The 15583-nt window shown below is 42.4% G+C and overlaps 1 protein-coding gene across 5 annotated transcripts in view; it reads right to left on the reverse strand.

Moving 5' to 3' along the window:
* Positions 1-15583, reverse strand: part of CSMD1 (CUB and Sushi multiple domains 1) — a 2044057-nt gene that overhangs the window by 24745 nt on the left and 2003729 nt on the right. For all 5 annotated transcript variants that reach the window (XM_086703086.1, XM_086703088.1, XM_086703085.1 and 2 more), the window contains 5 exons: positions 8398-8574; positions 7153-7332; positions 4625-4798; positions 4162-4335; positions 2368-2441 (listed from right to left, as the gene is read on the reverse strand). In XM_086703086.1, the coding sequence (XP_086559212.1) occupies positions 2368-2441; positions 4162-4335; positions 4625-4798; positions 7153-7332; positions 8398-8574 (779 nt within the window). The remainder of the gene's footprint in view (positions 1-2367; positions 2442-4161; positions 4336-4624; positions 4799-7152; positions 7333-8397; positions 8575-15583) is intronic.

A 15583-nucleotide genomic window follows, 5' to 3' on the forward strand; every position in this document is an offset into this window, starting at 1 on the left:
TGATATCTTGCTAACTTTCACTTCTGCACATTCTTTCCTGACCTTCCAAGGATGCATCATATGCTTCTTACTGCAATGTCCTAGAAGCACCTGTATGTTTATCTACTTCCCCAACTTAACTGGAAATGCCTTGAAGGGAAGGTTCCCAGTGGTCTGTAGACATGTTTTTTGAGGATCAGTGATGGTCATGTGTTGAAGGGAATCAATGATCTCTCCTGGTCACCGATCACTTATATCCGGGACATGCAGGTTGGGGAGAACAGAAAACGGAAGAGAAGTACGCTCACAGAAAGGTGGTCTACACCTGGAAGGCAGCTTCGCGTACCCTGTGGTTCGGAATGGGACCAAGTGGGTTCCTAAGGCATAAATTATGAAGCCATGTAAGTGCACAGGTGAAGAGTGCACCCTGATTCTTGCTCAGAGGATTCAAACCAGGTCCTTAATTCCTCTACATGTGTCTTCCCATCTGGGTCAGTCCCTGTCTCCCTCATTGGGATTTTGGGGAGAAGAACTATGAGTAAAACATGGGGCAATAGTTGCTGCACTGAATAGTGATGAGTGTGTCAGAAAAAAAATAAAAAATAAACAAGCTGTTCCTTACCACTGGCACCTGAAAGTAGAGATTGGAATTTATACAGAAAAAAAAAAATCAAATTTACCTAAACTGCAAAGGAATAACGGATTTGAGATGCAGAGATGGGTAAAGAGTAATCCATCACCTATCAGGAATACCCTCCATCGAATTTCCTTGTCAGGATGTCACTGACCCCAATCGGACCTCCTGGCAAATACGCGACATTATTTACTAGCAAGAAGAAAAAAGAGAGCCTCTATCAGGTTCTGGTCGGAGGAAAAGACAGTGTCCTTCTCAATAGAGTATCTTTTAGCAGAAGATGCCTGGCCAGTCCAGATTGATCACTGTCAATTAACCTGGTGTTTATGAATTGACGGGACGTGGCCCGCCGGAGACTGGAGGGCAGCATTTAAATTGCGTAATGAACACAGCATGACAAGGGATGTTCTAAAACCGAAGCGGCTTACTCTGCGTGAGCACGTTGCAGAATGCAGTGCTGAAGAAAACAAAACTCTGTTATATTCACAACTTAATGTGTCCTGATGAAAACGAAAGAAGAAACAAGAAACATTTTGGGACGATTCCTCTGACAGGGTTAGCCATCTCCTTAAAGGATGGCGTCTGTGTCTTTAAAGTATTAGCAAATCTTGCTTTTGGATCCAACCTATCATTCTTGTTAGTGTAACTTGATTTTGTCATCAGAGGAGTGAGAAATTTATCCATTCCTATTAGTTTCTTAAGATAGATCCCAGGGATAGGATGCTGAGTGTAGTCACTAAATGTGGACTTCACGTGGGCTCTTTGAGGGCAGATAAGGAACCCGTGGGGAGTCAGTGAGAGCATTACTCAGTATAGTATTTGCAGGCCTTGCCGTATATGTGGCATGACATTTCTACACGCCAGTAAGCATTTCCCTGAGGATTGGGCCATATTTGACACCTAACATAAAATACGCCAGATTGTGCCTCATAGGTACCTACGACAAGTTCCTCTGGGGGGTGTAGGAATGCCATCAGGAAGTAGCCAAGGTGTGTTAGAGCCAACCAAGAAAGAATATGTTAGGTTTCAGGAAAGCCTCAGTGAAGTGGCTGAAGAAAAAAGGCTTTTTATTCTAAATTAGTGGGCTCTCTAACTTGAATGCACTACACATATTTAACTGTGGCTTTCAAAGCCATCTCATCATCGAGCTGTGAAGTCACTTGATCACTTAAGATGGTGGAAACATTTTATTTCAAGGTTCATTACCTCCCAGTTTTGGTTATTCCTCTAATACTACCTAACGTGTTAATGTACTTTTTATTTAAAAAGTCAAACGAACGTCAAATGTGATATCAAGTATGCAAATAGTTCATACACAGAGGTGGCATGGAAAAGAAATATCACAAAGTAAGCCTACTAGCTGAGGAGGCTGAATGCGTTTTCTTCTGTTTTTGTCTCTAAAATCTAGTATTATTTGCCCATGATGCATCGGGTCACTGAACAGGGTATTGTTACGTGTAGCTATTCAGTGACCAGTCACTCTGGAGAACTGCCATGACAGTTCAGCGAACAAAAAACATCACGTCATGCAAACTTTCAAGTAGAAATCAATATGACAATTGCTACTGTGTGAATTAAGATGCATCCAGCTATCCCAATTTTGACAGTTAAAATACCACGTGGGCATCCTCTCCGAATCAATGCATCTCCGCAAATATACGATGAATCAGGGTACGTGAAACCATGCGCACATGTTCGAGTGTCAATTGCATTTTATACTTACATAGAAACGGGGTGAAATAAAAATGGAATACCTCATATCCTCTGGAGCTATTCTGTATTCCAAAGTGTGGAGTGCCGGGGTCTGGGCAGCTGTTATGAGCTGGATCTGAAGTGCACATAAAAACAAAACAAAACAAAGAGCGCCAGATACGGTTACTCTAGGGACTCTAACATTTTTACTCAAAGGTCATAAAAATTTGAGAAAACTGGGGGGGTCTGGGTGGCTCCGTTGGTTAAGTGCCCGACTCTGGATTTCGGGTCAGGTCATGATCTCACGGTCTCGAGATCGAGCCCCGCATAGGGCTCTGCGCTGAGCCCGGAGTCTGTTTGGGATCCTCTCTCCTTCTCTCTCCACCCCACCCCTGCTCATTCCCTCCCTCTCCCTCTCTCTCTCTCTCTCTCTCTCTAAAAATAGACAAAGTATAAAAAATTGAGAAAATTATATTTTGGCAGATATGTAAGATGTTTTGCATTAAAGTTAAAAATCAAAGTATATTGCTATTTTCATCTTCTTTTCAGACTTCTTTAGGTATTCCTCTTTAGTTCTTTATCAGATTCTAAATTGCTCTGTGTATTATTTTCTGTATCAGAATGAACACTCTTTTCCATTTTCTGGTCAGACAAAGTATACTGGTTGGTCCACTAATATGCTGTCTTCAATAATTATTATGATCCCTCGGTTCTTAAGGAGTTCACTAGTGGTCATCTCTTTCAGTCATCCATTACGTGATTGCAAATTTCTTGAGTTAATTTTCCTCGAGACTTCAAAATGGGAAATATATTTAGTGCTTCAAAGTTGAGGCATATGGTAGACCAAAAGTGACATTTCTCTCCCCAAAAATGTAGGACTTGAGCAATGAGGAGCGTGTAGCTTTATTATTTGCTGCTCTCTAGATGCTCGTATGAAAAAAATTACCTAACTTACAAAACAAATTGTTTTCAAGAGAAACTAACCTATTGGAAGGAAGAAAACCATTTCTTAGTATAGAGATAGGAACCGTGTAGCAACGGTTTAAATGAAATGGCAGTAAACATGTCTGTTAATAAAAAAAAAGGCAGTGCTTCAAGGAAATTATTCCTGAAGCTCTTTGTGTTTAAGTAGTAATCAGTCAATTTCTTAGAAACCATGACTATAGATCATTAATTGTTTACTACAAAGATGCAGAACATCTACTCCTTGGCTCAGTACAGCTGGTGAAAAAATTAACTCATCAATCAACATGAATCTGCAGCCATGAGGTATGAAGAAAATTGCTCTTAACAGAAATAAAGGGTAATGTTTCTCTGCCACTAAGAATTTGACTTTTGACAAATACAGCTTGTATCTGAATCCTTTCTAGGAGACAGAAATGCAACATAAAAAGGCAGGGCTTAAATCATATGGAAAGCGTCTTCTGACTTGTAAGTCTCGTTGCCATATTCCAAGGTCACCAGGACGTCGTGCCCGACTCCTTCCACCACTGCTGGTGTGGGTGGGTCAGTAGGGACTGGCCAGTGAAGACAGACTGGCACCAAGGGGACGACGCCCAAACAACAGCCAGGCCGTCTTCCCGGTGATGGTGGCTTTGGAGAAGGGCAATGACAGTGTCTTCAACAAAGCTGTCTTTCCCTGAAAGAATGCTCCTGCCGCTTGAGGTGCAGACAGGGAAACAAGACCTAAATTCAGGTCCAAAGTTGATCTGTAGGATTTAATCGGAGTAGCCGATGAGGGCTTGCCCAACGAACCATCTGTGGGCACAGGATCTGTGAAGCCACAAACGATCCCATTTTAGCGTGCCGGTCCCCACCCCCGAACACCCTCGGGGTGGTCTTGCCAACGTTCCTACCGATGCAGGTGGGCTGGGTGCCGCTCCACGTGCCGTCGGCCTGGCAGGTTCTTCTCGAGGACCCCACCAGTATGAAGGGAGGTTTGCACTGGAAGAAGACTTCAGATTTATAGGTGAAGCTTTTGCCACTGAGCCGCCCCTCCGCGGGGGTGCCGGGGTCTCCGCAGAACACAGCTGTTGGAGACAACAAGGCAGTCAGCCAACAATAGGAGCCGCCGCATCGGGTCAGCCCACTTGGGTCGTGTAACTAGTGTCTGCGAAATCTTTGGGGACAACTATTAAACTGGGAAATGACCGAGGGGCAGAATGCGCATTTGAGCGGGGAGGTCTCAAGCGTGGACGTTTGCATATGGTAGCATGGCTATAGAGGACACGTCGCTGTTCTCCTCACACCGGGAGCTGAGGGTGCTCCTCATGGTCCAGTGCAACGTGACCCAGGAACAAGCATTACTGGGGGACTTACGTAGGCACTGGGGCACCTCCCCTTTCCACACCCCACGGCCTTCGCAGGAGAGGATGGCGGAGTGAGAGGGCTGGAAGCCGTCCACGCAGCTGTAACTGATGCTGGACCCCCAGTGGAAATCTGCTCCCTCCACCTTCCCGTGCTGTACTTGAGGAGGCTGGCCACACGTGACAGCTGTTTCAAAGAACAGACGAGACTGAACATCCGGAGCATCCGCCACGACCCTAACACTCACAGGATGCACGTTTTAATTCTACCCGGATCACAAAGGACATCTACATAGGGTTGTTTTCTTTTAATACGAGAATTATTGAGGAAGACAGCACATTGAGATAATAAAACTTTTCTCCAATATTTCTTCATTAATTTAGATCAAGTACATAAGAGCACAGCAAAGTCACAACATATCACACGGTGGAAGAAAGCAGGATTGAACATGACATTCTCAATACGTACAAGGCCAAGAAGGGAAGAAATACTCGTATTCAATGTATGTCTTTTCATGATGGTTCTCAACAACAAAACAAATCTGGGCTTGCTTATATGACATGAGTACAGACTTCTGGATTTATATATATAGTTGGCAAGCTCTGTGTTTTTTTAACACATAAAGATATAATATGTGAAAGACATAGGCTGTGGATCCATTTGCCGAATAATTAAAAACCAAGCACTTGCATGGTTAAGAAGATTCTGTGGAACACCACTGCCCAATGTATTATATCAGCCATGAGCTGACGGTGGGGCCCCCGAGCAGGGACGCAGTTCTCACAGATGATGAGTGGTTGGCGTGGCCCCAGGTAGCCCCCTTAGAACCTAGCCATTACCCTGAAGTGCAGGGGGCTGGGGACTGCGATAGACAAATCTTCTTGGAAGATCCAAGAGCTTTCTGGATTTTTCACCCTGGAGGAGGCTTGCCAATGACAGAAGGCAGCAAGAGAAGGGACCCAGGTGTATACTCTCACCTGCATTTTCTTCTGCGTGCTCACACTCAGGCATTCTCACGTCGGAAGACACAGTCACACATGCACAGTCAGCAGTTGGAAATGAGCCTCTCTGTTATCTCTCATCTATTCAGTTTTTTCAACCAATATTTCTTGAGAGTCCACACATGAGGGGGTAGGGGGGACACGTGCTCTAGACAGGGGATATCAAGTGAGAAGTCCCCTAGGAGGGAACAGTAATGAGCGACGTGGTTTCACAGAATCACGTGAGGAGGTGACTAGCCCCAGACAGATTCAGAGGGAGAGAGTGGTCTCTTCTGGAAGGGCCTGGTTGCCCACGGAGTTCCTTCCAACTGCACTGGCTGTTCAAAAGAGGAGCAAAAGTCTACAAAAGCATGTGACATCACAGAGACCAGTGCAATTATTGGTCGCTGTCATGAGCACGTCATGTGACTAGATGGCTCCTGACACTAGTCTGTGACTTTCAGTAAACGTTTATCCAGCGCCTGCAACAGACACAGCATTAATGATGGCTGGCGGAAGACAGGAGCCTCTGCGATCCTTACGCACCGGTAGGAGGGAAAACGTGGCCCACCAACAGGCCCATGTCGGAAGGGAGAGGGAGCCAGGCGGTTGAGCACCCAGCTCTCACGGAGGCCTCACACTGAGCTCTGTCCACGCAAGCCCCAAGACCCATCTGCCTCTCAGAGCCCACTGAAGATGAACGCTTCCTCACTAGCAGTTGCCAGGGTCCAACTCACAACTCCCCCAGAACTGTCTGGGTTCCTAGTCCAACAAAGAGCCAGGCACTGCATTTTTGTTTGGGGCCAGCCACGCTCAAGCCCCACTTGTCTCCCTGTGCCCCTCCTGTCCCACTCTGGCCCGGCTGATAAGGAAGCTGGCACGTGCTCTCTCCAGTGCCGGCAGAGGAGCCCTAACCATGCAGATCGCTGTCTTTGGACAACTGTCTCCAGCACCACTGTTTTCTCACTGTCAAAGCCCAGCCCTCAGTTACATTGTTCAAGTCACATCCACTGGCGTCTCCCTGACCTGACCTTCTCTCCCTGCAAAGTCCAACCCCCAAGTCATAAACCTTTTCTACCGCCTCTATATTTGTAGGGCATCTTCAGACTCAGTGTCCGAATCCCACAGAACATCATGGTACCAACATGGTCGGCCATTATTTGATGACTGGCTTCTCTAAGTGGAGTTTAAAGTCCTATAATTATTCTTCCCCATCATACCTGCCTTAAGCCTTAATAAATCTGGGGTTAACAATGTTTACCGAGAGAGAGGACATCACTGGGATTCAAAATACAGACTTAAAGCTTGTACCCCATCATTTGAGAGCTGATGTCTCCCAATCTTGGTTTGTGCACTGAGCCATTTACTAACTCTGCTAGTCTGTTTTCCCATCTGTAAAGCTGAGATTAATGTATTAAGAAAATGGCAGTGATTTTATTTGCAAATGAGTCACGAGAATTCCTAGCACATAGAGGACATCATAAATGCTTGCAAATGCAGTGAAATGGAATTCAACAAACGCTTCTGTGTCAGCAAGACCAGAAAGGTAATGACACAGACCTTTGCAGGTGGGTTTGCTGTTATTCCATGTACTGTCTTTGGTACAACGGATGGTGGATGATGTGACAGGTTCCAGGAGATAGCCAGGGTCACACTGATAGCTTACAGTCTTATTGAAGGTGAAATCCGTCCCAAACTGGATGCCATTGGCCAGTGTACCTGGGTCCCCACAGCTTATAACTAATGAGCAGAAGAAAAAAAGCATTAGAAAGGTAAAAACAAACATTAAATGAATTCATTATGGTTTCTGTTCATGTTACTCCCCTTATGCTGATATTCAAAATGATTAAGCAGTGGGGCACTTGGGTGGCTCAGTCAGTTAAGTGTCTGACTCTTGGTCTCGGCTCAGGTCATGATCTCATGGTTCGTGGGTTTGAGCCCCACTTCGGGCTCTGTGCCGACAGCGCAGAACCTGCTTGGGATATTCTGTCTCTCCCTCTCTCTCTCTCTCCTCTCTGCCTCTCCCATGCTCACTCTCTTTTTCTCAAAATAAATAAAAAATTAAACTTAATGAAAACAAACCAAATTGATTCAGTAGTAAATTGTTACAGCAGTATTGTCCTCTGTTTGCTGACTGGTCGTCGGGACACTGTGTTTGGAATCGCTTGTTTCTATTCGATCCTGGTTGGCTGTGGGGATGCCGGCTGCCATCTTTGTCCAGTCCTTAATTACGTACCGTGGGTACTCTCATCACAAAGTTAAGGACAGAGACAAAGGCTGCGATCAGAGAATAAACACTTTTCTTATTTCTCTGCAAACGAGATGTTCTACAGAGAGGACAAACCTTGACTTTTGTGGCCCCAATTTTCCAACGTCCAACCCACTGGCCAATGGAAATGGCTTTGGGGGCGCCTGTGTGGCTCATTTGGTTAAATGTCTGACTTTGGCTCAGGTCATGATCTCATGGTTTGTGAGTTCAAGCCCCACTTCAGTCTCACTGCTGACAGCACAGAGCCTGCTTTAGATTCTCTGTCCCCCTCTCTGCCCTCCCCTGCTTACACGCATGTAATCTCCCTCTCCCCCCCTCAAAAATAAGTAGACGTTAAAAAGAAGAAAATATTTTCAACCATATAAATAAGAAGGTGAAGAAAGATCTAAAACTGTCTAATAAATAGAGCCATCATATATATGTAGACCTTGTTTTTGCCATGTGTTAAAAAAATCAATAAAGTATTTAACAAATAAACAAATTTTTCTCGGTCAAGCCGGTGACGTCCTTCGGCCCACATGACAGCTGTTACTAACTTGTACAGTCGGGGGCTGTGCCGGTCCAGGTCCCGTTGGCTGTGCAGTGCCGAATCATTAACCCCGAGGTCTTGTAGCCTTCCCAACAGGCGTAGATGACCGAGCTGGAGAACAGGACGCCGTCACTGCTGACAATCATGCCGTTGGTGGGCGTGCCAGGATTCCCACAGGACACGGCTGTGAGCGACAGTAACACATAAACACAGTGAGCTCTTACCAAAATGATCAATACAAGAGACCAGAGGTTGTCAGTGTCGTAGAGGACGTTTCTTTTTAAGAAAATAGGACCTATTGCTATGAAGATGTTGAACATATATCTTACATTATGATTTGTACCGTTATTTTATCGATGAGTTACAAATGTGAAAATTGTCTTTTCATAGTATTCTTCATAAAGTACTTCAAAACAAATTAAAAGATGAATTAAAGCACTGAAAATTCCAAGACTTGCTTCTTTGGGATTTCACATGTTTATAATAAAAAAACATTTTTTTTTAAAAGGATTTTTTTTTAAAGGATCTATCTGATACCAGCAACTCAGAAGTCACTCCCTTTATGTAATAACCGATTTTTTAGAAATCCGGTCAAATCGGGTCATATTTCACATCTGTAGAATTCATTTTGGAAAATAAGTGATGCCTGAGGAGTATGAGTGAGTACTTAAACTGTCTTGTAAAATGGTCTCCACATTGTTACCCTATCCAACGGCGGCTGTTTTAAGTGGCCTTGGACAGGCTGCACTCTGTTTCTCTCTAGATGATCCCAATGCCCGTGCAGGCATTAAGATGCCTCCTAACAATGGCAATAATGAAAGGCTGGGCGACAGTTCTACGCCCGGTGTACCCCCCTCGCACATTTCTTAGCCCAGAAAGCTCAGTGGCTTCTGGGTGTGTATCATGTGATGGTTTTAACCCTTAATAGGATTTTCTTGACTTTTGTACTCGCGTTTATTTATCACAAAGATTGTGTTTTTTTCTCCTTAGCACTCCCACATGATGCACAGCAGGTAGACATAGAAATAATATGACCTTTCGTTGGACGCTAACAGCAGAATGTATCCTGAGACCATTTCTGAGAATGGCTGGAATGTTTACAAATGCTCCTTCCTATTTAGTTGTGCCACTTTCAAATCTAGCATTCAGAACAAAGATAGACTCTTTCTAAAAATGTGGATGAAAACAGGGGCACCTGGGTGGCTCGGTTGGTTAAGCATGGGACGTTTGATTTCAGCTCAGGTCATGATCTCACGGTCCGTGAGACTGAGCCACACACTTGACTGTGCTGACAGTACAGAGCCTGCTCGGGATTCTCTCTTCCTCTCTCTGCCTTTCCCCTGCTTACACTCTCTCTCAAAGATACACGTATATACTAAAAAAAAAAAAAAAAAAAAAAAAAAAAATACAGAAGAAAACAAACTGACTACAAAACTTACATAGTATAGAAGAGACACTGTAATGGACGTGAAGGGAATCGCCGATCATATTGTGCTGAAAAACATGCTGACCCTGAGGTTGGACTTGATCGTGTCTGACAACTACAAAGCATGCATGCTGGTGCTTCTCTGTCTGTGCCCATGACAGACATGAGTCCACCACAACCCTCTTCCCTAATGGATCTGGTGTGAACTTACAGTCTTTCCTAGCACGGATCTTTCAGCATTTTTCTGGCTGTCATTTGAAATGAGGTCTATTTGCCAATAGTGAAGCAGATGATATTTAACATTGAACATCTGAAGCCCAAAAGTCTTGTGATGGCTATACTATCAATCAAAGTGTCATGTTGCCAAAAGCCCAGAGGCTGGACTCTTCGAGACAATTACTCATTCATTCAACACATGTTGATCCATCATTGAATATGTGACATTTGTTGTTTGATGTACCAGTGAAAAGCCCGACAGAGAAGAGACTTGTATTGATCCAATTTGTAATTTAGCAAACCAACCAGACAACCATGTTCTTACATTTTATTCTAACCATAGCTACGATTAAAATGTGTAGCAATTTTCAAATGTCACCTGTGAAAGATAATGGTAAAATAGGATGCAAGACACAGGTGAACGTATTCGAGCTTAATTTATACACAGATATGTTGTCAGGGTAAGAATACCCATCATGATAATGACATCCTAATGTTCAGAAAGTCCCTCAAACAGGGGTTCCTGGGTGTTTAGTCATTTAAGAGTCTGACTCATGATGTCAGCTCAGGTTATGATCTTGCAGTCCATGAGTTCAAGCCCTATGTCAGGCTCTGGGCTGACAACACAGAGCCTACTTGGGATTCTCTCTCTGTCTGCCCCTCTCCCCCTTCATGCTCTCTCTGTCTCTACAATAAAATAATAAATAAAATAAAATAAAATAAAATAAATAAAATAAAATAAATAAAATAAAATAAATAAAATAAATAAAATAAAATAATAAATAAAATAAAATAAAATAAAATAAAATAAAATAAAATAAAATAAAATTTTAGAAAGTCCCTCAGATAATTGTATCCTGCAAAATCAAATTCACGGTTAACTTTTTTTTTTTTTTTCCCTGACAAGGACAGTTTCACTGATGGTTATGCCCATGAAAATGAAAAAGAAAAATGAAGATTGGAAGTTAGCCTTAATATGTCTGTGTTTGCATTAATGCCTCCATGACATAGGAGGACCTCCACTGAGGAAAAACAAGAGATGACATTTACAGTCACAGAAGGGAAACAATATATTCTATAAGTAATAAGTTAAAAAAATTTAAATACATCTTTTCTTTTCAGTTACACATGGTTAATGTGACTCCTTTTGGTAAAAGATCATTTTCTTTTACTTGATTTGTAATAAAAGAGCCTTATACTCACTCCAGAAACCGTGTATTGTCTACAGATGCTGGGACTGTTCAGGCAGCACTCTGCATTAGGGACATGGCTGTTAAATCGAGTTAAATTGTGTGGATTTGAATCTTTGCTCATACAACTTAAGTACACATGAGCCATCAAATCAAGTTATTGACATGCAGCGTCCTCACTGCAGAATGGGTATAATAAGGGTAGTTACTCTCACTTTTCATAAGATTAAGCGTAATGCATGCAAAATGCCTAGAAGGCAATCTGACATCTTAGTAGCAGTAGAGGTAGACGGGGTGGCTGATGCTGTTGCTACCTTCATTATAAACATTGTGCTAGCTTGTCTATTACCTGGAAGAAAGGTAGGCTTTATCATCAGCTCCTGGGAAAGAGGATTCAGAGTTGCCTAAGGCAACTAAAACCAATGAGGCCGTTATATCTAAGCAACTTCTTACGATACATCCATTTGAAAAGTTTAGTTGATGAGTCTATGATTACAAGCCTGGATGGCTAGCAAAGAAAACATGATCTGAAATGATGGAAATACATTACAAATGCAAGTTCTTTGACACTTAAGAGTTTTTAAAATATTTTTATTTTGTGTTTTATAAACTCTTCTCTTTTTTTTTTTTTTTTTTTTTTTTTTTTTTTTTTACCATTTATTGAAATGCCCCATCAGGCTCTAATGCCTTTAATAGATTAAGAGAAGGTAGTTCATCAGGTGGTAGATGGTCTCACCGGATTGAATACAGTCATAGACAACACTGGCGGGAATGCCAAAGTCACTGGTAACGCCCTTTTCTGTAGAGAATAATATGTTCCCCAAAGGTTTGGCTCTATGATAGCAAGTGAGAAAAAATAGCCACAGATTGCCCAAAAAGATTTAAACATGTGTGTTTGTGGGGGTGTAGGATTAGCCATACATTCCTAGCCATCATTTGTTATTACTGTGAGTACGAATTACACTCTTACTCACTCAACTTCCCATGATTTCTGAACACCGCAGCTCTGAGGTAGTCAGTTTTGTAGGGCATAGCATGTTTGGGCACTTTTGCCATATTGAAACATTTCAGCTTCTTTCTGTACACAGATTTTAATAGCCAAGTTTCCAAGGATTTTATAAGAAACACTTGACTTTCTAACTTTAGATAAACCAAATGCTATTCTAAAAATACTTTGCATGGTCTGACTTAGGTACATTTTGAAGTAAAATCCAATTAAGCTCTCCTAATCAAATAAATGAATTCATTTATGATTTGCTCGAATAGAACCCATGGTGTTATATCACAGCACCAAAGTGAGATTCCTATGGAAAAATATCACTCATTCTTAACTGTTTTAAATTTTTTCACCTTTTAAATGTGCAAAACTAAAGTGCTTATGGTAAACCTGAATAGAATATACAGTCCCAAGTGAATGAGCATTCCTTTTTTTTTTTTTTTTTGGTAATGTTTATTTATTTCTGAGAGAGAGAGAGAGATAGGACACAAGCAGGGGAGGGGCAGAGAGAGACGGAGACACAGAATCTGAAGTGGGCTCCAGGCTCCGAGCTGTCAGCACACAGACCCACACGGGGCTCAAACTCATGAACCTTGAGATCATGACCTGAGCTGAAGTCAGACACTTAACTGAGTGAGCCACCCAGGTGCCCTGTGAGTGACCATTTTTAAGAGAATATGAAGGCATCTAAGTCAGGTTTGTTCTGCTTTTGGGAGCTGTATTTTCCCAACATATTTGGTTAACTTTTATCCAATAATTTATCAACCATTTTTCTGCCCTACTCTTTCTCTCTCCTTCTAGAACTTCAATTACAAGTATGTTAAACTGCTTGATATTATCCCATAGGAAATTATTAGGCTGTTGTTGTTGTTTTCAGATTGGATCCTTTTCAGTGAACTATCTTCATGGTAACTGACCCATCTGCCATTTTTTTTTTTTAATTTTTTTTTTTTCAACATTTATTTATTTTTGGGACAGAGAGAGACAGAGCATGAATGGGGGAGGGGCAGAGAGAGAGGGAGACACAGAATCGGAAACAGGCTCCAGGCTCTGAGCCATCAGCCCAGAGCCCGACGCAGGGCTCGAACTCCCGGACCGCGAGATCGTGACCTGGCTGAAGTCGGACGCTTAACCGACTGCGCCACCCAGGCGCCCCCCATCTGCCATTTTTAATCTGCAAAGCTTATGTAGCAAAGTTTTTATATCAGATACTATAGTTTTCAATCCAGACAATCCCAGAGTCTCCATCAGATTGTTTTTTTATTATTTTCATTTCTTTTTTTTTTTTTTTTTTAAATTTTTTTTTCAACGTTTATTTATTTTTGGGACAGAGAGAGACGGAGCATGAACGGGGGAGGGGCAGAGAGAGAGGGAGACACAGAATCGGAAACAGGCTCCAGGCTCCGAGCCATCAGCCCAGAGCCTGACGCGGGGCTCGAACTCCCGGACCGCGAGATCGTGACCTGGCTGAAGTCGGACGCCCAACCGACTGCGCCACCCAGGCGCCTATTATTTTCATTTCTTATTAAGGTTCCATCTGTTTATGATGCTAACATACTTTAAGTCCCTGCAGATATACTTTCTTAACGTTTATTTATTTATTTTTGAAAGAAAAAGAGGGGGTACATGTGTGCGTGTGAGCATGCAGGGGAGGGCAGAGAGAGAAAGAGAGAGAGAATCTCAGGCAGGATCTGCACTGTCAGCACAGAGCCAGATGTGGGGCTTGAACTCACAAACCGTGAGATCATGACCTGAGCCCAAATCAAGTGTTGGACTCTTAACCGACTGAGCCACCCAGGTGCCCCAAGTGCATGAAGGTATATTAAATAGATGCTTTAAGTCCTTATGCATTATTTTCAACATTTGGGTCATCTCAGGATCAGATTCTATTTCTATTTGTTTTTTCTTTGCTTGTTTGATTAGGGGTCATGTCGTTCTGAGTTATGCATATGTAGTTATTTTTTATTTATGCTGGACATTGTGCACAAAATGATGCATGGATTATGTCCTTCCTTCCAAATGTGCTGGAGTTTGTTCTGGTGGGCTTTTAAACTAATTGTACATCCTTTGGGTGTTGCCATCAGTTTCATTCTTTTTTAGAGGAGATCTATTCAGTCTTAGTCCTACCATGTTTTTGCTCTTAGTTCTAGCACGTTACACTTGTTTTAGGGAATGGTACATATTCATAATGCATGGGGCTTTCTGGGCATCTGTGAAATGTCCCAAGGGCACAGTAAGAGCTCTGACTGGCCAGATGTCCAGTGTTTCTCAGTAGGGTATGACTTCTAGTATCATGGGTCCACTCTCAACTCTGCAGCAGAAGGTTGTTGTGTCAATGGGTCTCACCTGTTCTCATCTGCCTGACCCTGACCCAAGTCACCCAGTGAACGTCCACAGACTTATGGGGCTCTCCCATTTTCAGCCAGCCATTCTCAGATTCCATGTTCTGTAAGTTCTGTTTCAGTAGCCTAGAACAATTTGTTGCATCACCTCACCAAGCCACCATACCACCTGAGTTCCACTTTCCGACTGTGCAGTAAGAAAAATATACCAGGAGATTATGGGCTCACCTCATGGATTCCTTTTCTCCTATGGAACACAGTCATGCGCTGTCTGTTGTTTAACAAGATAAATGTCTCATATATTTTGTTGTTTTATAGTTGTCCCCAGAAAGAAGGCTAGCCTACTGGCATTCAACATGTCATGGAGCAAAGTGGATCTCTTGTTTAATTTTAATAATCTTCAAATATATTCTGGACAGACAATTCCCAGGTGTAGTATAGAGGGAAAGGTTTAGACGAAGCGTAAATGTAGGTTACAGAAGTCATGTACAACTTTGAGGTACCATATTATAGAGTAGAAAATACTCTGGTTTGGGTGAGAAAGATGTGCTGTCATGCAGATTGTAATATTCAAATTCTCCAAGAGAGGGGGAAACTGAGAACATTGTGTCTGAGTAACACTGTGTCTACTAATTTAGAGTCACATACTTTAGCCAATACAGGAAAGTGTCATCCTGTAGCTCACAGTGGCAGGTGGCATCCCACCATTACTATTCAATCATATTTGAGTAAAGTCAACTTCTTTAGGGCCTAATCTTAATATTTACAGTAACTCGATATTTACGCTAACTTAATATTATGCTAACTTGATTGTGAGAAGGTGATTTGCAATAAAAAAAATACCTTGGGTTATTATATACACACATCTCTTTACCTAGATATAGATACCTCTAGGATAATCTATTACTCTGATGAGATTATATGCACACATATATATATATATGCATACACATATATAAGGTATATATATTCACATATACACGTACATATATAGGATTGTATTTCCTATATGATTTTATGAG

Source organism: Puma concolor, chromosome B1 (assembly GCF_028749965.1).
Source record: "Puma concolor isolate L17-30 chromosome B1, mPumCon1.1.hap2, whole genome shotgun sequence".
In the NCBI taxonomy this organism is placed as follows: Eukaryota; Metazoa; Chordata; class Mammalia; order Carnivora; family Felidae; genus Puma; species Puma concolor.